This window comes from Aedes aegypti, chromosome 2 (assembly GCF_002204515.2).
Source record: "Aedes aegypti strain LVP_AGWG chromosome 2, AaegL5.0 Primary Assembly, whole genome shotgun sequence".
Classification (NCBI taxonomy): Eukaryota; Metazoa; Arthropoda; class Insecta; order Diptera; family Culicidae; genus Aedes; species Aedes aegypti.
The window spans coordinates 289065287-289090418 of record NC_035108.1 but is presented as its reverse complement, the minus strand read 5'-3'; the positions used below and the strand labels follow the sequence as shown (position 1 = coordinate 289090418).

The following is a 25132-nucleotide window of genomic DNA, read 5'->3' as shown; positions in this document are numbered from 1 at the left end:
TGACCATATACCTTCCCCAACCTCCAACTCCGTAGCACTTATGAGGGTGTCGCTGAGTCGGTGGCCTCTCATTAAGTAAGTGCTACATCAACATTTCCTTCCCCTATCCCAAGCTACGGTAAAGATGGGCGTGGCCGGGAATAGTGATATTCATGCTTTTAGTATTCTTGTTTATGATTTGAACAAGGTATACTCCCCTGCCTTGTTCCTGAAAGTAGTCAGGATGAGATTATTAAAAATAAACATGAATGTTGCTAGTATCCAATCTACGAAGTATACCGTAACTACGCTAACGCTAACGCTAACACCACCGCATCATATAAATAAAAAAACGAAAAAAGATAATATTTAAGTGCTTTTGTCATAGATTTCAATTTTGTTTTCCTTAGCGATTCGATTATCCGGAGGATTTGATTATCCGGAGTGAAAAAAAATCGATACTCCGGATAATCCAGTCCGACCTGTACCACCCTGGACAAATAAAGATCTTGAAAGCTCTAAAAAACCTCATATCGTAATTTTCAGATTTCTCCAAGAATACTTAACCAATTTGTATGAATTTTCCAGAGTAGCTCCTAATTAACTGGTATTGTATAGTACACATTTTATTTTTTTGATAAATTGACCAAAAACAAAATCACCGCCAGATACATTTTATATGGAAAATGTCGGTCCCCCAAGGAACTTCGGAATATCTTCAAAACCAGATCACCAATGATTAATATTGACACGGCTTCTTAAACTAAAGGAGTTTTTGGAGGTCTTGTGAAAAAATGGTGCAAAAATAACGAGAAACAAAATCGCGATTTGAATATTATTTTAGCGGTAAAAAATGAAGCTGCCGGTAGAGGGGTTAATACTCTTATTCTTCATTTGACTCGAAGAGAACACCAACCATTGAAAACGATTGTACCCCGTTTGGCATAAGGTCGTTTGGCATAAAGCCGTTTGGCATAATGGTCATTTGGCATAATGGCCGTTTGGCATAATGATTGACTTATAATGAATATCGGCATTTTTGAAGCTTTTACCGAGATCAACACCACCGAGCCCATTATTATTTTTTTTGGTGGGATCTCAACAAACGTGGCGTTCGTTCAGAGATTTTCAAGCTATGAATGTCAAAAATTGTTGTGACATTAGAGAGCATTACTAAATAAAACTGGTGATGGGTCTGGTGGAAGATCTTTTCGCTTGTTGGAATATACATATTTGAGAATAGTAAATTGGCAACAAAGTTCGCATCCATTAATAAAGGGAACGCCCATAAATATTTCGCTGCAGATCAAGCTCTGTCCCAGTTTGGACGTAACACTTGATGTTAATTTCTTGATAAAAGAAGGGAAATTTATTTCCAAATTATCAAAGCTCTAATCCAAAGGTTTATTATTGCATAATAATGCAAAAATAGGCTATATACGAGAGCATATTATTTTTCGTGTAAAATGTTTAAGGTTCAAACGCAAAAAATCTTCTCACAGCATAACTCAAAGGAACAACACATTTTTAAAGAAAATATTTGTGGCAAAACTTTTCAATGATTCAACATAAATTTTAGTTTTGGGAGTGTACATCAAAAACACCGTCTATTATCGAAATAATAGAAAATTTGTGATTGAGCTAATATTTTTTTCCAGCGTATCTCGATGAAGAACAACACGTATTGTAAGAATTGATAAAACACCAAAATATAAAAATGGTTAACTTTTAGCTTTACTAAATGATAAAATTTAAAACAGTATAAATATTAAGAACAGCCTATTTTTAAAAGAAGGCAAATTTTATGATTAAACCAATCGACGATTGGACGCCAAAAATATTGTGGCATAAGAAAACGAAAACACATTAACAATTGCGTTCAGATTCATCGAAGTGATTGTGATACCTTTTCCCGAATGTCGTTTCTCCGAATGCCGGTTCCCCGAATACCAGTCCTCGAATGACCGGTTTCCACGAAAAGTGGTGCAGTTCAAATAGGTGCTATAATAATCTTCAGTGGTTGGATAGTGAACGAGGAAGAACGATAAGCAATAAAAAAAGGAAGTATTCTGTCATTCTCGGCTATACGCATGTTGGCAAAAATGCTGAGGACGGTAAAATTGACAATTAAATAAAGAAGGGTGTTCGTTCACCACCTTAAAATGTATAAAGTTACGACAATTATGAGTGCTAAAAACTTGTCCGGGAAGGAGGCTAGTCGGGGAAACGGGATATTCGGGGAACTGGCGTTCGGGGGAAACGACATTAGGAGAAAAGTAGCACTTAGAAAAAATACTTAGAAAATTTAGCTCCAAAGAACAGCTTATGCATAAAAGAAGGAGAAATTTATTGAAATTTTAAATCAACAGTTTTCATACCTATAATCATGATTACATCATATTTGGAAAAAAGAGACTTCGAAAGAAGGGTAAATTTGTGCTTAATATATGCTCTTCAATCCAAAAGTTTGTTCCAATAGCGAAACTCAAACTATTTGAAAGAAGGGTAATTTCTGGATGAATAATAAAATACTATTGGCAATAACTTTCCTAATATGCTTACATTTATTCAAGAGTGAATGATTGTTGAATAAAGTGTCATTTTGTACCAATTGACTCCAAAACAAGCCTGATGTCAACAGAAAGATTCTATAGAAATGAAAAACGAAAAATTGAGAAATTCTTGGTTTCAGACTCGTTATGCCAAACGACTATTATGCCAAACGACCATTATGCCAAACGACTTTATGCCAAATGGCCTACCACCATTGAAAACTTATTTCTTTGTTGTACAAAATACGATAATTGCATTGAGTTCCATCGTCATATACGTCAACATCGTAGAACATGACTTCGGAAATCGTTTATTTTATAGTTTTTTTAAGTCTTTCGGGCGAGCTGTCAGTACGCGAAGTAATCTCCTGCATCTTGAGAATATAACCCATCACTGATGTCTAGCAGCTGGAGAATGTTTTCCTCAGCTAATCGATAATTTCTGCCACTGTGAATGTGTGGCCAAAGTTTCCCACGAAATTGTCGTGGAACTCAGCGCACCACACGAAAAAACCATTCGGCCCTCCTACCTGGCTCCATCAATCTGCGTATACATTTTAGCCGAAACTCGGCATTTCATACAGTACTTCGTTTCCAGCCACAGATCAGCAATTTGCTTTTTCTTCTTGAGAGTCCGGATCTACTTGTTCAATATTTCCTCTTCTCCGATGTTTTGCTCTTTTGCGATCTAATTGGCCGGATGACTATCGTATAGCACACGTAGGTGTCGAATAAAGGCAGTTTCTGATACTTCGAACTTCGTGCTTCTGAAGCCACTTTAGGAGCTCTTCTATTCGTCCTTCTGCCATTTTTAGCAAAACTTCTTCGATTTCGCTTCTGAAGTTGTAGGAATGGCGTCCGAATAAAACACGCGCTTGAACTTTACAACGTTTTATTTTTCCGCGTCTGAACGTGTCGGTTAGCAAACTCATAATGATGCAAGAAGTGTGTCAAGATAGAGGCAACGAGCCACCTTCCAGATTTGTCTAGAATATTCCAGTTTTTTTAGGCCTCATTTTACAAAAATCTGGAAGCTCCATTCCGCATTACGTGGATTTATCTTGCAGAGCACAATACTCCATATACGATATGAGCGACAACTTTTCAAAATCTTGACGACTGGTTCCCGACAAGAGTGTTGCGTCAATTCCCGATATTGTTTGTTTATCGATTATCGTGTTTCTGTTTCAATTTTTTGTTTCAGTGTGTTTTACTTTGAAAATCACCTCTATCCAGGGATGCCAATAGTGGTTATCACGCCCAATGGTATGGGTGCCCAAGTGTAGAAGTAGTTGTGAACCTTAGAGGAAAACAATATGCACTCTGTCTCGAAAAACACCCAGAATCCGGGTGTAAATTTTTCAAATTGGGTAATATTTCCATATGCATTTTGATGAGTCTGGAAAGGGTGTGCAAGTTTCTTTGAGGAAAACAAAAACAAACTGTGTATGACGAGTGTATGCTAGTCTACGTGTGTTCAAATGTCACTAAGCTCTAGTCATTTTTTCAAAAATCTTACACACTGAAACAAAACATTGAAAAGGAAACACGAAATCGATAAACAAACAAAATCGGGAATTGACGCAACACTCTGGTCGGAAACCAGTCGTAACAGACATAAATCCACGCACATGGAATATTACAATTCATATATTAATGAGTGTTCTTGGATGACCAAGATTAGAGTTCGCGTTAGCGTAGTTACAATATACTTAGTAGATTGGAAAGTGGCAATATTCAAGTTTCTTTTTAATAGTCTCATCCTGACTGCTTTCATGAACAAGGCAGTTGTTGTAATCATAAACAAGAATACTAAAAGCATGAATATCGCTTTTCCCGGCCACGCCCATCTTTACCATAACTTGGGATAGAGGAAGGAAATGTTGATGTTGTAGTTCTTACTTAATTGGAGGCCACCGACTCAGCGACACCCCCATAAGTGCTACGGAGTTGGAGGTTGGGGGAGGTATACGATCAGGATTCGCCAAGAAAGCTGGCGATAGACCGTAAACATTTGTTGTTTAAGTGTTTCCAAATTAAATCTTTTGAATGCCGGGAATCAAAAAAGAAAGAATAGTTTATTTTTTGTAAAAATAGTATTTCGCGTAATGCTTGACGATTGTGCAGTAATATTTTTTTGCTCAATAGTCAGTAAAAAGCAAAAATCGATCCCTCCAGGGTCATTGGATTGTAAAACACAAACATTTAAAACAGCACGTAACAAAAAAAAAACCCCATTCCTCTCCGAACGCTAGCCAGAGTCGGTCGTGTTTTCTTGCTACCTACGAGTCAAGTGAAGTGATTCTTGCAGCAAAGTGAACTGTTTTTTCCCCACGTTGCGTGGTTTTTTACGGTTACTTTTATAGTGCATATAATCGCTTACCCGCGTTCCGGACCACGGAAGCAGCCAGCCTTAAGCCTAGTCTTCTGGCTGGACTGTTCAACTTTAACCAAGGCCATCCGCTGTGCCATCATCATCAGCACACCAGAGGCCATACATCAACAGGCGGCCGTTTGCTGCCAACCGGCTGCTCAATCTTCATTCCTAGCAGCACCCGGACAATACATCCATCTGCTGACCAGCACGTGCTTATCGAAAACAACAGCACCGGAGAAGCATACATTGGATGCATTGAATAAGTATTTACTTCGTTGTGCCGATCTCTTTGTCTACGGTCTGTCCTTTCTCCGACGTTGTTAGCAGGTGATCAATTCACCTACCATCGGTAATTACTTTTCTTACTATTTTTTTTTCTCATCGTTAATTTCGTTTTCATTTTTCATAATAAATTTATTATTAGTATTAAGTCCCCTAAAGGGCAATTCCCTTGTTTTGCTTTTTGTTTTTTTTTTCTAACGTTATTTTTTTTTCTGCTGTACATTTTTTTTTTCATTATTATTATAATTATTAATCCGTACATTATTTGTGGTTAATTTACCCAAAGTGCAATCACATTTTGCATTCCCCTTTTTTTATTGTAAATATTTTGTAATTACCTTTATTTGCAATTAGTATTATTTTCATTGGTATTAAAACTACCGTTAAGTGCAAACCAGCCAAACACCGTTCACATTTCTTGGTCCACTATATTATTTTATTTGCACATATATTTTGAACTGTCTTTTGAAGGGGTAATACTACCCCATGGAACCAAAAGACAAAGGCGGGGGTTCGTCGCGCTTCGAAATTTCCTCGGATGATGAATCAAGTACGAAACATTCTAACGTTGTCCCAAAATTGATTCCGCTGCATATTGCCGAAATGGAGACGACTGATACAGTTAACCTTTCTCCATTTCTTCCAGTCGCCTCGGAAGAACACGCAAACAGTTCATCCAGCATTGACCCTTCCGAAGATGTTGAATCTATTGAATCTCCTTCTTACGAAATTTTGACCAATGATCAAGTGCCAATGGATACGTCCTCCATCACTCGTAAAACAAATCAACCCCTGGTGCTTTCCTCTTCTTCTGGTACGGTTAAGGAAGCGACCCCCCGCCTGAAAGCTTATCCACCCGGATCTAAGGGTCCCTTTCTGGTTTTCTTCCGGTCCAAAGGCAAACCGTTGAACAAATTACAAATTGAGAAAGATCTGGCAAAGTCGTTTCGGGGCATCGAATCAGTAGATGCTCCCAGCCGTGACAAACTGCGTGTCACGGTTAGTGATCGTGAACAGGCCAATAAGATTGTTGCCTACAAACTCTTCTCGATGGAGTACAGAGTATACCTTCCAAGTCGAGAAATTGAGATCGCAGGAGTGGTCACCGAACCGTATTTAAGTTGTGCTGACATCAAATCTGGTGTTGGAGGGTTTAAAAACCGTGCCGTCCCTCCAGTCGCCATACTTGATGCCAGACAAATGAACCAGGTGGCTCCTGATGGCAAAAAACAGCCCTCGAATTCATTTTGCGTAACCTTCTCCGGATCGGCGCTTCCAGATTACCTGGTGATCGGGAAACTTCGGTTACCCGTTCGCCTCTATAAACCGACGGTTATGCACTGTGATAAGTGCCAGCAAATTGGTCATACATCACCTTTCTGCTGCAACAAACCACGGTGCGCAAAGTGCGGTGAGCTACATGTGCAGGGTGCCTGCAGTTCTGAACCCAAGTGTGCATGCTGTGGTCAAGCTCCACATGAGCTTACTGCGTGCCCGAAGTTTATAGAGCGGGAGAAACATCAAATACGCTCTCTGAAACAACGGTCAAAGCAATCTTACGCAGAAATGCTAAAGAAGATTGCACCTACTGTTGTTCCACCAGCCCGCAACCATAACCTCTTTACTTCCCTGCCTGATGATGATCAAGGCTCTGACTCTGAGGCAGGTGAAGAATTTAGTGTTATACAAACAGGAACAAAGCGAAAACGAGCTATAGCACGAAGGCACCGTCAGCAAGCTTTCCATGACCCTGTTGCTCAACAGAATTCTCCACCCTCCCTGAAAAAGTCAAGAGGTGATGGAAATACATCTAAAAAAATACCTCCAGGCTTTAAATTGAAACCTGGAGATTTTCCATCACTTCCGGGAACATCTAAAACCCCAGATGTCCCAGTTTTTCGCTCGGAAAGACACCCATCAAACATTTTCACAAGTCTACAAGAACGTGTCGAAACTTCCGACAAAATAACGCTTTCTGGGATTGTGGAAATCATCTTCGATACAATGGAAGTCTCACCCGCAATAAGAAACCTAATAAACATGGCACTTTCTTTAGTAAAACCTTTTCTTAAGCGAGTGACTTCAAAATGGCCGATTCTTGAATCTTTCATATCTTTCGATGGATAATTCAACCAACGAGGTCGGAGATATGATCGAAATCCTTCAGTGGAATTGTAGAAGCATTATTAAAAATATTGAAGCTTTTAAATTTTTAGTTCATAGCACACGCTGTGACGCATTTGCTCTTTGTGAAACATGGCTTACTTCTGATAAAAATGTCCCTTTCCACGATTTCAATATTATTCGCCACGATCGAGGGGACGGTTATGGAGGGGTGTTATTGGGGATCAATAAGCGCCACTCCTTTTATAGGATTGATTTTCCCCCGATGACAGGCACTGAAGTAGTTGCATGCCAGGTTACTATACGAGGGAAAAACTTTAGCATTGCAAGCGTCTACCTGCCGCCGAGTGCCAGGATATCTCGCAGAGACCTAGCAGACATCTGCTGCGCTATGCCAGCCCCACGTTTGATCGTAGGTGATTTCAATTCACACGGTACAGCCTGGGGGTCAATGTACGACGACAACCGTTCAACCTTGTTATATGACCTATGCGACGACTTCAACTTGACTATTTTGAACACTGGGGAAGCAACACGAATTAAACCTCCAGCTCCTCCAAGTATTTTAGACCTCTCAATATGTTCGAATTCGCTATCATTGGATTGCACGTGGAAAGTGATTCAGGATCCCCATGGTAGTGATCATCTGCCTATCAAAATTTCAATCACCAATAATTCGTGTCAGGTCCGCCAGATCGACGTCGCATATGACCTCACGAAACACATTGACTGGGGAAAATATGCCGAGGCGATTTCCGATGGCGAGCAGTCGGTCAATGCTCTTCCTCCGTTGGAAGAATATCAGTTCCTATCCGAGTTAATCATCAACAGTGCTCTTCAAGCGCAGCGTCGACCAATACCGGGATCGAAAGTTCGACGTCGGCCACCCACCCCGTGGTGGGATGAGAAGTGCACCGCAGTGTACCGGGAAAAATCCGCCGCGTTTAAAGAATACCGGAAACGTGGTTCTAGGGAAAACTACGAGCGCTATACCTCTCTTGAACGCAAGTTTGGTAGTCTCGTCAACGCGAAGAAACGAGGATATTGGCGAAATTTCGTCAACGGGCTTTCGCGAGAAACTTCGATGACTACATTGTGGACCGTCGGGAGAAAAATGCGCAACGCGTCAGCGGTAAATGAAGATAAAGAACACTCTTCTCGGTGGATCTTCCAATTTGCCAAGAAAGTATGTCCTGACTCCGTACCCGTGTATGGAACGGTTCGCGATGGTTTAACAGAGAGAAGCGAAATCGATAGTCCCTTTTCGATGCTCGAACTTTCACTTGCTCTCCTCTCATGTAACAACTCTGCTCCAGGAATGGATAGAATTAAGTTCAACTTGCTTAAAAACCTCCCAGACGTCGCGAAGAGGCGCTTGTTGAACTTATACAATCAGTTCCTGGAAGACAACATTGTTCCGGATGATTGGAGACAAGTGAGAGTGATTGCCATCCAAAAGTCCGGAAAATCCGCGTCCGACTACAACTCGTACCGCCCTATTGCGATGTTGTCGTGCTTGCGCAAGCTGTTAGAGAAGATGATTCTCCATCGGCTTGATAAATGGGTTGAATCTAATGGCTTTCTTTCAGCTACTCAATTTGGTTTCCGCAGAGGCAAGGGAACGAGCGACTGTCTTGCGCTGCTTTCAACAGAAATTCACCTGGCCTATGCTCGAAAGGAACAAATGGGATCAGTATTTTTGGACATTAAGGGAGCTTTTGATTCAGTATGTATTGACGTCCTTTCAGACAAACTCCATGATTGTGGACTTTCACCATTATTGAACAACTATTTGTATAATTTGTTGTCTGAGAAACGAATGAGTTTTTCTCACGGAACCTCAACAACTTCACGAATTAGCTACATGGGTCTCCCCCAGGGCTCATGTTTAAGCCCCCTTCTTTACAATTTCTATATCAGAGATATAGATGATTGTCTCATGGAAAATTGCTCGCTTAGACAGCTTGCGGATGATGCCGTTGTTTCTGTAACAGGATCAGGGGCGGAAGATCTGCAAGGACCATTGCAAGATACTCTAGACAATTTGTCTACTTGGGCCTTAAAGCTGGGTATCGAATTCTCTCCGGAGAAAACCAAGTTAGTTGTCTTTTCTAAGAAGCATAACCCAGCAAAGGTAGTGCTTCAAATGGTGGGTAAGGAACTAACTCAGGATCTTTCATATATGTACTTAGGGGTCTGGTTCGACTCTAAATGCACCTGGGGAAAGCACATTAAGTATCTGTATCAGAAATGCCAACAACGAATCAACTTCATGCGTACTCTCACCGGAACATGGTGGGGAGCCCATCCGGAAGATCTGATAAAGCTGTACCGCACTACAATCCTATCCGTCCTCGAATACGGTAGCTTTTGTTTCCAATCCGCCGCGAAAACACATATTCTGAAGCTTGAGCGTATCCAGTATCGCTGTCTTCGGATTGCGTTAGGCTGCATGAACTCGACTCATACAATGAGTTTGGAGGTATTAGCAGGAGTTCTTCCTTTATCAGATCATTTCGCGGAAGTGTCACTCAGGCTCCTCATCCGATGTGAAGTATTGAATCCATTGGTAATTGAAAATTTTGAAAAGTGTTGCAAAGTTCCCGGTATGGGTAGAGCAGAACTACCGGAGCGAACCACAGAGCAGACACTGAAAGGCTAAGGCACCAACATAATCTCAAACACGCAGTGATAATTTTAATTGCTTGTATTGATTGCCATTATGATTGCATCACACCTGATCCCTACTTCTAGCTTCGCTTGTCTTATATCTAGATTAACATAATACCTCCGTCCCAATCATCGTAACTTGGCTTAATCTAGGCGCTGGTACTCACGGCACCGCTTCTGTGCACTAACACCGACCGCGCGCTCCCGACTGATGCACCATCCTGCCAGCTCATCCTTCCTTGACTGATGGATGCTGAAGAACTTGCCCTCAACCGGCGGGGGGCGGCCCAGCATGAATGGGATTCACGGTGACCGTCTCTTGGGACTGCGCTGCCTTCGGCCGCTGGCCGAGTTCGTCTTGAAGCGTTTCGGGCCGTATCCAACCACCGTCGTTAACTGAGCGCACAATATCACACGGTCTTGCCTTGATGGAGTTCTCCTCACCTCGGATCCGAAGAAAGATGACCCAGTACTCGGACGGCCTGAGCGACTGCCCAACAATGGCAAAAGTGGTTCCAGAAATGGAACACAAAAACCCTGTAATGATGTAATTACGCTTTCAGTCGGATGTGCTTTATTCGGCTTCATTTTCGTTCACTCACCCTTAAAGGGGCCTTCCGATGTCTCTTCTCCTTCGAGCTGTTGGTCGGTCTCTCTCGGCGTCGGTCTTCCACAGGCCGGTTCGCTGCAATTATCCCACATTCAAGCTCAAGCTGATCGACCACCATTTTGTTTTTGACTCACCTAAAGCTTCCTCGCTAATCAACGTCAACTGCCTGGGAGATCCGTTTTGCGCTTCCTGTCGGCCGCTGTGATTCACTTTCCTCGTGGCGTTTCGTGTCCACCGTATGCCAATGGAGCGGAACGGGATTATGCCGCGCTCGGTTCTAGCGGATTGTCCGTCAACACCCTAGTGGAACGCCATTGTTTTAGCACGTGTTTGGCAAACTTACTTTGTTAAATTTACCTGCACTGATCGCACTTTATCGCCAATGATCTTTTGGCCTGCGTGGGATGTGGATCCTGATCGGCGTGATATCTGCCACTTCCAACTATTTTCTGCACCTGCACCGAGATGTGCACTTGAAATCCGCCACCGCAATTCACGAAAACAACTTTCACTTTTCGGAAACTGATCCGCACATCAAGCCGGACTGACTCGAACTACCACTGTTCTGTTCTCTCACCAATCGTCAACACACAGCTTTCGCTTGTGTGAGTATTGCGCCGGTATGCTGAGAGGGGTCATTTGCCGACTGCGAGCGTAATCTCACTCTCCCTCGCCGTATGGTATTGGATTTGTGCTTCGGTGTGAGTTTGCTTGCTCGATTAGGATGGACGCTCTTTGCTCGTGCAACGGTAGTAGCAGAGATGTGGTCGATGGATGGAATGTGTAGAGATTTCTGACAGGGGTGCTCAACTACTTTTGCGTTGTGCATCATATTTGTTGGAACTTATATGTTGCTAACATGATAACTTATTGACTAGATGCATACAAACGACGGCTTTTGCGGCAAATCATATCTAAACGTAACACAACTTTACCGTAGCGGAAGAATTTTTCATAAATCGATGATAAAGCGATTTATGAAAAATTCACAAAATCTTCAATCATCCTCCTAGGATGATGGTCAGAGACAAGTCGGTCAACTAAACTCTTGAGCAGACCTCAAGTTACTTCTGGTTCCTCAATCTTATACATCATAACCAATATACGCAAGCCTTGGTTGCTTGCCAAATCAAATCACCACTATCGCCTGAACTGCATAATCTTAATCCTAGACTCAATCTCACGCCAGCTGCGCCTGGCAGAATCTTCGACCTCTCAAATCGTCTCTGACCAGTCCTTGTCCAGCTTCCACAAATCCGAGCAAACTACGGCAAAACATTCAAATCGGATTCTAGCCTATTATATTGACTAAAATAGGCTTAATCGCACACTAAACATAGAAGCTATATTTACAGACTTTTTACAAGGACTAAGTTGGTTTGTATTGGTTTGTGCATAAAAACTGAGAAAAGAAGCATTTCCGCGACTAAATCGTCATGAGCCCGAGAATGGAGTTTTACCGCGCCCCTGGTCGCGTTACCTTGGGATGAAGATTTCATGACGACCCCCAGATTTTTAACCCTTGGCCACGCGTTTGAATCGACTGGAAACACTTGAGGGTTTGCGTGCACTCATCCAGTCTTGTAGTGTAGTGGGTGGTCGAATCTTGTTGGTGGGCTCGATTTATCTCGTTCGACGAACGGCATGACCACTTGGTGTGTGGTGGTGGTGCGGTGATGTGGGGCTTCCTCTACTTGGTTGGCAGCTCGCTGCGGACATAGCTTAATGATGTTGCTTGCCTTTGATCGCGGTCTACGGTGCGCTTCACTCGTTGTCTATTTCTGGTGTCTGGAGTCTCCCTATTGTGGACTTCGGGGTCACAGCCTCCCATGCCTGACGTAGGCTACGTGCTTCTTCCGCTCGATCTGAAGGTATTTGAAGCCTCCTTACTCACAATGGTTTTCAGGGTCCCAATCTCCCGTGCCTTCCGTAGGCTGCTTGCTTGTCCGCTTCATCATGATGGTGTTTGGAGCCTCCCTACTCACGGCTGTTTTCGGGGTTCCAATTTCCCGTGCCTTCCGTAGGCTGTTTGCGTATGCGTTTCTTCGAAGTGGTATTTGGAGCCTCCCTACTCACGGCTGTTTTCAGGGTTCCAATCTCCCGTGCCTTCCGTAGGCTACTTGCTTGTCCGCTTCCTGATGATGGCATTTGGAGCCTCCCTACTCACTATGGTTTTCAGGGTTCCAATCTCCCATGCCTTCCGTAGGCTACTTGCGTTTGCGCTTCTTCGAAGTGGTATTTGGAGCCTCCTTACTCACGGCGGTTTTCAGGATTCCAATCTCCCGTGCCTTCCGTAGGCTGCTTGCTTGTCCGCTTCTTGATGATGGTATTTGGAGTCTCCCTACTCACTATGGTTTTCAGGGTTCCAATCTCCCGTGCCTTCCGTAGGCTCTATTTGCGTCCTCCTCCTCGCAATGCCCTCCAGCTGCTGTCTCACTGCGCCCGATAGTGGCCGTAAGCTTCAACTCCGCGTCGAACCGATTTTTGGTCGTCGATCTCCGGGTCTCCACTCCTCCTATCAGAGAATGCATCTGGTGCATTGCCGAGATCCCTACTCCCCGTTTCCAGTGACGTAGGGTGCGATTTCTCCCGCTTCGCGAACGGCGCACGGTACACCTCCTGGCGCGATGGAAGTGTTTGTGTACCGTATTTTGGTTCTCTTCCCTGCCTAATGTGGACGCAAATCAAGTTTTGGTGAAGATTATGGGCTACAACGAAGCTGACGAAACGTCCTGGTGGAGAGGTAGTCGTTAAGAAGTTTTTGCTCATCACACCTGGCTTTTGCCATTTTCCCGCTTGGTACGTGTTTTGGAGTATGGTACTAATTGTTGACAGGTTATGCCTGTGGACATAGCTTTATGGTTGTGGAACCTCGCTCGGATGAACGGAAATCCTTGCCATAGTCTTGATTGGGGTTGCTGAAGTGGAGCGTTGTTGTAGCGGATTCTCACTCTCAGCATTCGTGGTCAAATCTCCCGGTGATTAGTGTTTTCGACAGCTACTGATTCTGGTTAACAGGCACCGCCTGTGTACATAGCTTGAACGTTTCGGAACCTCGTTCGTTTGAACGGAAATCCTTACAGAAATCTCCTAATCGGTATAGCTGAGGCGAAGCAGAATTGTGGATACTGTGCTCGCCTCTGCTCGTTGACACTGCTCCCATTTGGTGTTTTTGTCAGCTTTCGCTTCTTGTATGACAGGCACTGCCTGCGTACATAGCTTTACACTATTACGCTTAGTCTGCTTTGATGTCCTTCGCGTGGAATCTTCCTTTCTTACCACTCAGAACATCTTCCAACAGATACAGGTTCGTCCCGAGGATGTCCTTCACGATGGCCGGAACAAATTTCGGCTCTAGCTTACTAGTAATCTGATCCACTTTTGAGGAGAGAACGAATGTACGGCGCCACACCAGATCTCCAACCTTGAACGCTATCGATCTTGTACGAAGATTGTACCGCTGCTTCGCCCGCTGGTGGCTGTTCTTGATTCGCTCGATTATGAGCTTCTGGATTCGGCGAGTTGCCGACAGCCTGAGATCTTGTGCTACCTTCGGATCGTCTGGTGTGTTGAGTTCTTGTTGCGTATAGAGGTCCGTGTGCAACAGCAGGTTTCGTCCGAAGTTTGCTTCGTGAGGACTTACTCCCGTTGCTTCGTGCTTCGCTCCGTTTATCGCTGCTGTGATTGCCGGCAACTTTTCGTCCCACTCACGATGGTCGCCATCTAGTAATGCTCGGATACAAGTTACTACGACGCGGTTTACGCGCTCGGCGTTGTTGACCTGCGGACAGTAGAACGCTGTTTTCATGTGGCCAATCCAGTGCTTTGCTAGCCATGATTTGAACACCATCGATTCGAATTGCTTCCCGTTATCGGACAATATCAGCCTTGGACGAGAGAACTTCAGACAAACTTCTTCTTCCAGAAACTCCACCATCTTCTGGGAATCCGCTGTGCGCATGGGCTTGACGATCACATACTTGCTGACCCAGTCTACTATCACCAACAGCACTGTGTTTCCTCGCTTGGAACGTGTGAGCGGACCGACAAAGTCCACCGATATCATTTCCCACGGAGTCTTCGCTGGCTTGGGGTTTCCCATCTGCGGCATCATCTTCCTTCCTGGCACTTTACATGCCTTGCAGGTCACACAGCTCCTCACGTAATCGCTAATCTCCTGCTGCATTTGTGGCCAGTAGTAGTGGGCTTGAATTTTGTGCCACGTCTTGTAGAAGCCAAGGTGCGCTGCTGCAGGTTCATCGTGATACCGACGGATCAGCTGCAACCTCTCTTCTCTCGGAACGACTTGCTTCCACTTGTGGTATACTGCTCCGACTTCGTCCTTGCAGCGACAGTTTTTGTATAGGGTGTCGTTCGCAATGCGGAAGTCTGGAAACTGGTCGCCGTCGCTCTTCACTTTCTCAACCAGCTTTCTGTACCACGGATCCTGCACCTGGTCTACCACGAACACTGCTTCGGCTACCGTTCGTGAGAGTGCGTCCGGTACGACGTTGATCGATCCTTTCCTGTACCGGATCTCGAAGTCGAACGCGTTCAGCCGCAACAGCCATCGGCTCATCAACGCTGTCGGATTCTTCATAGATTTTAGATAGCTGAGCGCCGCATGGTCGCAATAGACGATGAACCTTATTCCTTCTACATACCCTCTGAACTTCTCGATCGCTCGGATCACCGCGAGACACTCTCGCTCCGTGACCGAATACTTCCTCTCGGACGCTGACAGCTTTTGCGAAAAGTAGCTGATCGGATGTTCATCGCCTTCATTGTCCTGCGTTAGTACTGCTCCAATCGCTGTGTCGCTGGCGTCGCACGCTATTGCGAACGGTCTGCTGTAGTCCGGCATCGCTAGCACCGGTGCCGAGACCAGAGCGGCTTTTAGCTTGAGGAAAGCTTCTTCAGCAATGGGATTCCAACGGAACTTGATCTTACCAGACGTCAGGTTTGTCAACGGTGCCGCTAGTTGTGAAAATCCGGCGATGAATCGGCGGTACCAGTTGCAAACGCCCAGGAATCGCTGCACTTCTTTTCGTGTTGTTGGAGTCGGAAACTGTACTATTGCTTGGATCTTCTCTTCATCCACTCGCCAGCCTTGTTCGTCGATCACGTAGCCGAGATACTTCATGCTCTTTCGGCAGAACTTGGATTTCTCCGACGATATCGTGAGATTCGCCTGTCGCAGTCGGCGGGCCACTTCTTCCAGCAGAGCGATATGCTCCTCGAAGGTTTCCGAGCAGATGACGATGTCATCCAGGTAATGGAATACCAACGGCTCCAAATCGGCGAACAAATGAGTCATGAGTCTCGCTAGGGCTTGGCTCGCTGTACACAGTCCAAAAGGCACAACTTTGAACTGGAAGTGGCCTCTGGATGGAACTGTGAACGCTGTCAATGGTCTTGAGGTCTGATGAAGTGGCAACTGCCAGAAAGCGTCCTTGAGATCGATCGACGAGATGTATTTGCTGCTTCGAAGATTGTTTGTGATCACTGCTATCTGCGGGATAGGATATCCCTCGTTCACCATGATGGAGTTGAGGTGACGAGCATCCAAGCAGACGCGATACTGACCGGTTTTCTTCTTGACAGCAGCCAATGGGTTGTTCCATGGAGAGAACTGTGCCTCCTCAATGACGTCGAGGGCGATCATCCGGTCGATCTCCTTGTTCACCTCCTGCAGAACATACGGTGACATTGGGTAATGCCGTTGCTTGCGAGGTGGGGCGTTACCCACATCGATGCGATGCTCATACAGCTTTGTACGGCCTAGCTTGCCCTCTACCGCTTTTGGGAATTTCCGGATCGCTTGTTCTAGTTGCTTCTGCTGTTCGGACGTCAGTTGCTTCATCGCATGATCCTCGACGACTTCTCCGTCCTGCTTTGCTTCCATAGTGCAGCACACAGCCTTCACTCCAAACTTGTCCCAGAAGTTCATTCCTAGGATGATGCAGTCTGGAATCGAAGGTACTAGCAGTACTGGAAGGACTTCGTTACGATTATTGTAGACTATGGGAAGGTACACGAAATTGTTGATTTTGTGTTTCGTGCCGTCCGCCGTCTTTATTCCGCCAGAGACGGTTCCTCTCTGTAGTCCGCACTCCTCTGCCAGATTGACCTTATTTCCTCCTAACAGAGAGCAGTTTGCTCCACTGTCTAGCAAGGCGGTTAACTCCTTCCCCAACACAGATATGACGGCGTGCGGTCGATTGTCGCTTCCGGGATTGATGATTAACGAGTTCAGGTTTCGAAATTCTGGAATATCGGAGGGGTTTCCGATACTGTGCGGAGAGCTGCTCCCCTCTATTGCTGGTTCTCCGCTGGGTAGTTTACCGCACCTGAACGGCACGTAAAACAGCTGCGTAACGAGTAGCCTTTTCGTCCACACCGATAGCAGAAAAGGATCGCTTGCGGCTTTGGACAATCCATAAACCTATGGCCTTCCTCGTCGCAGTTCCAGCAAACCAATACCAGTCGTTGCTGGTTTTCTGCCTCTTGCTGTTCTTCCGATTGGCTTTCTACCAGTCTTAGTGGCTCTTGCTGAAACGAGTTGTTTCGCTGGTTGTAGTTTTGCGACTCTTCCAGCGAGCTTGGTCTCCATTGTCGCGTCTGCCAGTTCTGCATCCTTTGTGGCTGCTCTTGCTGCTGCTCTGGTTGCCGTGGCTGGTACGGAGTGGCTTGCGACCGTTGCTGTTGTACGGGTATTTGCGTGTCTCTCAACTGCTTTCGCATTCCAGACGGGCTGTCCCCTTCAGTTCGATTGAACCTATCCGGAAACCGATGCTGCCTTCCGTTTCCTGGCGTGAAATTTTGTCGCGTAGTTCTCCGCTCAAAGTTCATCTTCAACGCGTTGACTTGCTCTGCCAACTCATCGATTTTGTGCTGCCAATGGTCTTCGTCCTGATCTTCTGGTGTCTCTAATCTAGGAGCGCTATCTTGAATTTCCACCGCATGGACTCTGCTGAAGCGTTGATGGTGTTGTTGTTGCTGTATTGGAGCCGGTCTGTTGGTCGCCACAGGCGTAGCGAAGTTCGGTTCCAGCAACGCACTGTGTGGAATCGGGATCCTACGCTGTCTGTTCAGAAGCATCCTCGTCTCGTCGTATCCGGTACACACTTCAACCATTTCTTCCAATGAGCGGGGTCTGGCTGCTGTTACGATGGCCGCATAGTTTTCGTTCATGTTCTTCTTCACCAGGAAGAACTTCTCATCGGCTGGAATCGGTGGATCCACAAAGCGAAAGAGCGCAGAAATGTCGCGATAGTATTTCGCAAACGATTCCTCTCTTCCTTGAAATCTGAAGCTGGCCTCCAATCGCAGAATTTGCGAGTAGCCACTAGGCAAGAACTCTCTTCGAATCTCTTTCTTGAAATCGTCCCAGGTAGGCAGTAGTTGCTGAGAAGTTGCTCGTGCGTACCAATCAATGGCATCCTCTTGCAGCAGGTGCTTGATGGAGCTCAGAAGTGTGGCATCACTCATGCCTTCCGACCTTGCAAACGTCTCCACTCGATCCAGGAAAACGTTGAGTGAGGTTGTGTCCTTCTCGCCTCGGAACTTGAATGGCCAGTTATGCACTGCTTTCTGCATCCTTCTCTCGTCTGCTCGCTCCGGTGCTGGTCGTTCTCGCCGGATCAGCCGCTCCAGTTCTTCTCGCATCCTGTAGCATTCTTCTCGCATCCGCTCTTCTCTCTCCTGCATCTGCCTGATTCTCACTTCCAGCGCTTCTTGTGATGGTGTTTCTCTTGCCTGTTGATTCCATCCTGCATACTCCCTGGCCAGGTAGGGAGGGGGTGGTGAACTGCTTTGCCGTCGTCTGTCGTCCGCTAGTCGTCTGTCTTCGTGGTCTGCTTGGAAAGAACTGGAAAACAGTAGTCCTCTTCCTTGTCCACACGAAAACGATGACATCAGAGGTGGTTGCGGTGCTGGGGTTGGTGAATTGTCTTGGATGGAGGTGCTTCCAACTGGGATTGTGGCTTCCGCTGTTCCTCCAACAGCTCCTTCAGAGTCGTTGTTGTTCCTCCTCACAGCTCCAGTTGATGTTGTGTTTCTCATCGCACTTTCACCCATTTGTACACCATTCACTACACTAGTACCATTCACTTTGCTTAACAGCACGTTAACATGCATGGACAACATAGCGTGTGTTTCCTGCAGTTCGACCGGAGGGCGGATCAATTGCAAACGGTCGCGATAGTGATTAAGACGTGTCCGGATTTTATTCAAGGATGCACTATCGTTAGTGCGAATAGCCGCTTCCGTGCTGATGTGCAACTGTTGTATTTGAGTTTCACAGTGCTCAATGTTTGACTGTGAACTCATAACATGGCATGAGCTTGTGGGCTGGTTGTCTCGCAAGGACTCCTCCTGCATGAGTGCCTTGAGACGTAAGACCTTGCCTCTATGGGTGGTAGGTCCTAAATTAACTACATGACGCAGGGCCAACTCATACGTCACCTCTTCGTCCGTCAAATGTGTGTAATCCATATCTTAACTTATGCGTAAGGGCTAAAAATTTTGTTGATTATCAAGGCCGGATAATCAAAAGCACAACACCAAATTTGCTAAATCACAAACCAAAAATTCGCTAACGGCAGTACAAAATTTGTGGATTTTCAGTTGGGCGCCAGTGTTGCAAAGTTCCCGGTATGGGTAGAGCAGAACTACCGGAGCGAACCACAGAGCAGACACTGAAAGGCTAAGGCACCAACATAATCTCAAACACGCAGTGATAATTTTAATTGCTTGTATTGATTGCCATTATGATTGCATCACACCTGATCCCTACTTCTAGCTTCGCTTGTCTTATATCTAGATTAACATAATACCTCCGTCCCAATCATCGTAACTTGGCTTAATCTAGGCGCTGGTACTCACGGCACCGCTTCTGTGCACTAACACCGACCGCGCGCTCCCGACTGATGCACCATCCTGCCAGCTCATCCTTCCTTGACTGATGGATGCTGAAGAACTTGCCCTCAACCGGCGGGGGGCGGCCCAGCATGAATGGGATTCACGGTGACCGTCTCTTGGGACTGCGCTGCCTTCGGCCGCTGGCCGAGTTCGTCTTGAAGCGTTTCGGGCCGTATCCAACCACCGTCGTTAACTGAGCGCACAATATCACACGGTCTTGCCTTGATGGAGTTCTCCTCACCTCGGATCCGAAGAAAGATGACCCAGTACTCGGACGGCCTGAGCGACTGCCCAACAATGGCAAAAGTGGTTCCAGAAATGGAACACAAAAACCCTGTAATGATGTAATTACGCTTTCAGTCGGATGTGCTTTATTCGGCTTCATTTTCGTTCACTCACCCTTAAAGGGGCCTTCCGATGTCTCTTCTCCTTCGAGCTGTTGGTCGGTCTCTCTCGGCGTCGGTCTTCCACAGGCCGGTTCGCTGCAATTATCCCACATTCAAGCTCAAGCTGATCGACCACCATTTTGTTTTTGACTCACCTAAAGCTTCCTCGCTAATCAACGTCAACTGCCTGGGAGATCCGTTTTGCGCTTCCTGTCGGCCGCTGTGATTCACTTTCCTCGTGGCGTTTCGTGTCCACCGTATGCCAATGGAGCGGAACGGGATTATGCCGCGCTCGGTTCTAGCGGATTGTCCGTCAACACCCTAGTGGAACGCCATTGTTTTAGCACGTGTTTGGCAAACTTACTTTGTTAAATTTACCTGCACTGATCGCACTTTATCGCCAATGATCTTTTGGCCTGCGTGGGATGTGGATCCTGATCGGCGTGATATCTGCCACTTCCAACTATTTTCTGCACCTGCACCGAGATGTGCACTTGAAATCCGCCACCGCAATTCACGAAAACAACTTTCACTTTTCGGAAACTGATCCGCACATCAAGCCGGACTGACTCGAACTACCACTGTTCTGTTCTCTCACCAATCGTCAACACACAGCTTTCGCTTGTGTGAGTATTGCGCCGGTATGCTGAGAGGGGTCATTTGCCGACTGCGAGCGTAATCTCACTCTCCCTCGCCGTATGGTATTGGATTTGTGCTTCGGTGTGAGTTTGCTTGCTCGATTAGGATGGACGCTCTTTGCTCGTGCAACGGTAGTAGCAGAGATGTGGTCGATGGATGGAATGTGTAGAGATTTCTGACAGGGGTGCTCAACTACTTTTGCGTTGTGCATCATATTTGTTGGAACTTATATGTTGCTAACATGATAACTTATTGACTAGATGCATACAAACGACGGCTTTTGCGGCAAATCATATCTAAACGTAACAAAAGCTAATCGAAAGAAATCCTCAAACAAAATTCATGACACTGTACTACTGGTACATGAGTCTGGAGATTAATCCTTCTTTGAATGCTCCCAATCGTAGTTGCTTCCCAAATCTCTTCAACTCCACTGTAGGTTTTGATCTGACCATGAGGCGAGAAACCCATGGAATTCCAGATCTACTCCGATCGGAGTTCATACCACTAATTTTTGCAAACAAGTTCGGCCAGGTCAGCAGCGACAGAACGTTTTATACTGACGGGTCAAAAACAAATGATTCCACTGGATTTGGTGTATACAACGAATTTCATAGCGCCGCCCACAAACTTCAGAACCCTTGTTCAGTATACGTCGCAGAATTAGCGGCTATACACTATGCATTAGAGCGAATTGCCTCTCTTCCCTCTGATCGATATTTCATTTTTACGGATAGTCTCAGCTCCATCGAGGCTATACGTTCAATGAGGCCGGTAAAGCACTCACCGTATTTTCTCAGTGAAATACGATCTAAATTGAGTGCTTTGTCGAATCATACCATCACCTTGGTTTGGGTCCCCTCGCATTGCTCGATTCCGGGCAATGAGAAAGCGGACGCACTCGCCAAGGTGGGCGCTATGGAAGGCGATATTTATGATCGACAAATCGCCTTTGAAGAATTTTTCACAATTGCTCGTCAGCAGACCTTGCTCAGTTGGCAACAAAAATGGGATAAAGGGAATTTGGGCAGGTGGTTACATTCCATTCTCCCGCAGGTGTCAAAGAAGTCGTGGTTTAAAGGGATGAACATGAGTCGCGACTTTATCAAGATAATGTGTCGGCTGATGTCCAACCACTACTCGTTAGGCTCGCATCTCTATCGAATAGGGCTCGCAGATAACAATCGATGTGGTTGTGGAGCTGGTTACCAAGACATCAACCATGTTGTCTGGTACTGTCCCGAATACGGAATTGCCAGATCAAATCTATGTATATCTCTCAGGGCCCGAGGAAAACCAGACAAGGAAGACATTAGAGATGTGTTGGGTAGACTGGACTTTGACTACATGTTACTTGTTTACAAGTTTCTGAAGCAAATCGACGTTTTTGTTTGATAATATGCTTTTTGTTCCGCTTGTCCACCTCGTTTACCCCTTCCCGTTTTTTGGATGTCCACCTTGTTTCCCTCGAAACCCGTTTGTTTGTACCGTTACAGGTTGTCGTCATGTCCACTCTGCGTTGATCAGCACCAATAACGCCACTACAATATGCTGCTGTTGAAGATCAACAAGTAAACCCAAAATTCCCATCCCTTCCAAAAATGATTGTTCTCCTTAACCTCGACCCAACCGCGAGTTTTACGGTTCCCCAAAACTAACCTAGATAATAAGAAGCAAATATGATTTTGTAAAATAAATCAATAGAATCCGGCTCCGTAATGCCTAAGAGCGCTTGAGCCTGCTAAATAAATGATAAGATAAAAAAAAAAAAAAAAAAACCCGGCGGTACGGTATTTATACGGATAGTCGAAATAAAAGAAAGCGCGTTCAATCCAAACACCCGAGGATTACACAGTCTGTTTTTCTGTTCAGAATTCTATGAAAAGCAGAATCGATCCCTCCAGGGTAATCGAACCATTAAAAAGCTCCCACAAGCGATTGTTAACTGCGTAACACCCGGCCGGAAAGAACGCGCAAACTGAAAAAAAAGTTCCACGACACGAAAAAATACGGTCCGGAAGGATTACAAAAGGAATAGTATCATACTGGAACAAAATCATCGGATTGATTCACTCAAATCATGTGTTGCCTGTAACTTCTGGACGGTTCGTTGAGCTTGGGGCAGCCAAAAACCAACTGTTTCACTGTACCGAGGACACAAGTCAACCAAATCACTTTTTCATTTTTCACTTTTCACTGTTACATTTCTGAACATAAAATTGTATTCTCTTATATTACGTGATTTGAAAAACGGGTAGAAATTTTATTTTTCACTTTGACGACTGCAAAAACATTTTCTGAGTGTTTTTGGATGACCAAGATTGTCCGCAAACATTTTCCCCATCAAATTCTATCTGAATTTTATGATCTACTATAAGCGCATATACTATACATCAAAAATCTTCCAAAATGTAAGATATTACACATGATGATCAGGGCGGTTCAAAATTCAAAAAAATTTAAAAATCCAATCTCCTATGCCTTCTTTGCATTTCTTATGATAAAAATAGTATTCTATGAAATTTTCAGCTTTTTCGGAGCTGATTGAAAGGTTGCCCAAAGACGATGTAGGTTCATATGGATATTACTATGGCGAAATTTTGGAACATTTCCCTAATATGCCAGAACTGTAATGTAAGTGCAAACTTATCATCTCAGTGGAAACTCGTTCTTGAAAGCTTAGTAAAGGTAGTTGTTAGAGATAGCAATTCAATACGACGAATGGGAGAAGTGCTATTCATGAAAACTCCTGCATGAATCCCAAACAAAATTAGCTTCGAAAAGATTTATTTCTGCAACATCTTTTATAAAGGTTTGAGGAATGGGCTTTCACTATAATAAATTTGAACTTACATTACAGTACTAACGTGTTAGAAATATTTTTCAAAATTTCTGCATAGTATTTAAACCACCACATAAATGCTTAAAATTTCACAGAACACTATTTTTATCGTAATTATTGTAAAGAATATAGGGGGGATTAGATTTTCAAACATTTTTAGTATTCGAAGCTCCCTAATGTTGATCTTACTTATTAGGTATATTCCAGGAAGTTCTTGGATGGCTCAGAAATTGTTTTGAATACAACACCTATTCGCTTACATTTTGACAATAACACAACCATTTGAAGTGGAAACTGTATTTAGGTGAGGCTTGTTATTCCAACGTGAAAGTGATATCGAACTGAAATCCCAACAGAGCTATGCCATTTCCAATAACAGATTAAAACAGGCGGCATTTTAGAATAATCAGTCGAACATAGAATTTAATGTTATGTGTTTCTCTATCATTTCAGCGTTGTTTTGGATCTTGAACAACAGAGACGTGAAATAGAAGCGCAGCGAGCCATTTACGAGGAAAGTGTAACGACAATCTCCGTGGACTGTTATCGCTGTAACCATTGCCCGATACAATACGTCAGTCCGTACCTTGCGGGGAAACATCTGGAGAAAGAGCACGGCATTGTGCTGAAGGAGTTGCTTAAGACGCTACAGTACGACCGAGAGTACACGCGGGAAAGGAAGTACCAATGTCGGTACTGCGAGCGCATGTATGCCAACGAAAAGGCCCTCGAGAAGCACGTGATATTGCACGGACCAGATGGGCGACTCATTCACAAGTGCCAATGTTGTGCGTTACATTTTGAAACCGAAGAAGAAGTGCTGTATCATGGAAAAGTGGAACATCCGGACCGGTTACTATGCTACGAATGCGACATAGTATTCAGGGAACATGAGAAACTTGTCAGACATCGCAACCATCAACACGTTGGAGAAAAAATCATAAAAAAGTATCATTACGTTTGCCCAACATGTGGTAAAAGTTTCTCATCAAGAGCAGCAGTTTCCGATCATGAGCGATCTAATTGCGGTCGTAATCCGTTATATCAATGCGAAGTTTGCCTAAAGAGTTTCCATACCGCTTCGTCTTTGAAAAATCATTACACTTTGCACACTGATGAGCTTCCTTACTCTTGCCAATATTGCGCTAAAGCATACCGCACTAAAGGCCAAGTGAAGGTTCACGAGCGACAGCATACGGGTGAGAAACCATTCCACTGTGAATTCTGTCCAAAATCGTTTGCTCATCGTGAATCCTTGTCAACGCATCGTTCTTCGCATACCGGAGTCAAAAGGTTTATGTGTTCTGGATGTGGACAAAGATTTACCTGCGTATCGAATTTGCAAGCTCATAAACGTTCCCACAAAGACACCTGCGGAATGGTACCGAATGTTTCCCGCGTTGCTGGTCCCGAAGGTTACCATGAGCTGCCTGAGGGTTATGTGATCCCTTTTCCGAAGTACGAGGTTGTAGATTCGAATTGATCTTGTGGTGTAAGACAACATTGAAATAAATTTAAGTTAATTTTAAATGAATAATTGGTATTTATACTTTATTGTGGAGAAAAAAAAACACCTGTTAAAACTAACGAAACCGACAAACAAGAGATGAGCATGCTTATTGTGTATCTGATAACAAAGTATTTATCTGCAGTGCTAGTTTATTCTTCATCGTCCTTTTTCAACCTTCATTATAAAATCTAACGAAAATGAATTGAGCTTGACGTAACAATCCAAAAATAAATCGGCCT

The 25132-nt window shown here is 44.7% G+C and overlaps 1 protein-coding gene and 2 long non-coding RNA genes across 4 annotated transcripts in view; 1 reads left to right on the top strand and 2 right to left on the bottom strand.

The window, feature by feature from the left end:
• The window catches only part of LOC5565385 (zinc finger protein 665), a 42358-nt gene extending 17441 nt beyond the window's left edge, over positions 1-24917 (top strand). For both annotated transcript variants that reach the window (XM_021845301.1, XM_021845300.1), the window contains exon 9: positions 23837-24917. In XM_021845301.1, coding sequence (XP_021700993.1) covers positions 23837-24866 — 1030 coding nt within the window. In that variant the 3' untranslated portion in view covers positions 24867-24917. The remainder of the gene's footprint in view (positions 1-23836) is intronic.
• LOC110676639 lies at positions 10091-11586 on the bottom strand. The gene is made up of 3 exons (XR_002500592.1): positions 10952-11586; positions 10729-10894; positions 10091-10669 (listed from the first exon to the last, which is right to left on the bottom strand). It is a non-coding gene; the product is annotated as an uncharacterized LOC110676639 (long non-coding RNA).
• On the bottom strand, positions 19420-20860 carry LOC110676640. Its single transcript, XR_002500593.1, has 3 exons — positions 20281-20860; positions 20058-20223; positions 19420-19998 (listed from the first exon to the last, which is right to left on the bottom strand). It is a non-coding gene; the product is annotated as an uncharacterized LOC110676640 (long non-coding RNA).
• Positions 24918-25132: the final 215 nt, after the last annotated feature.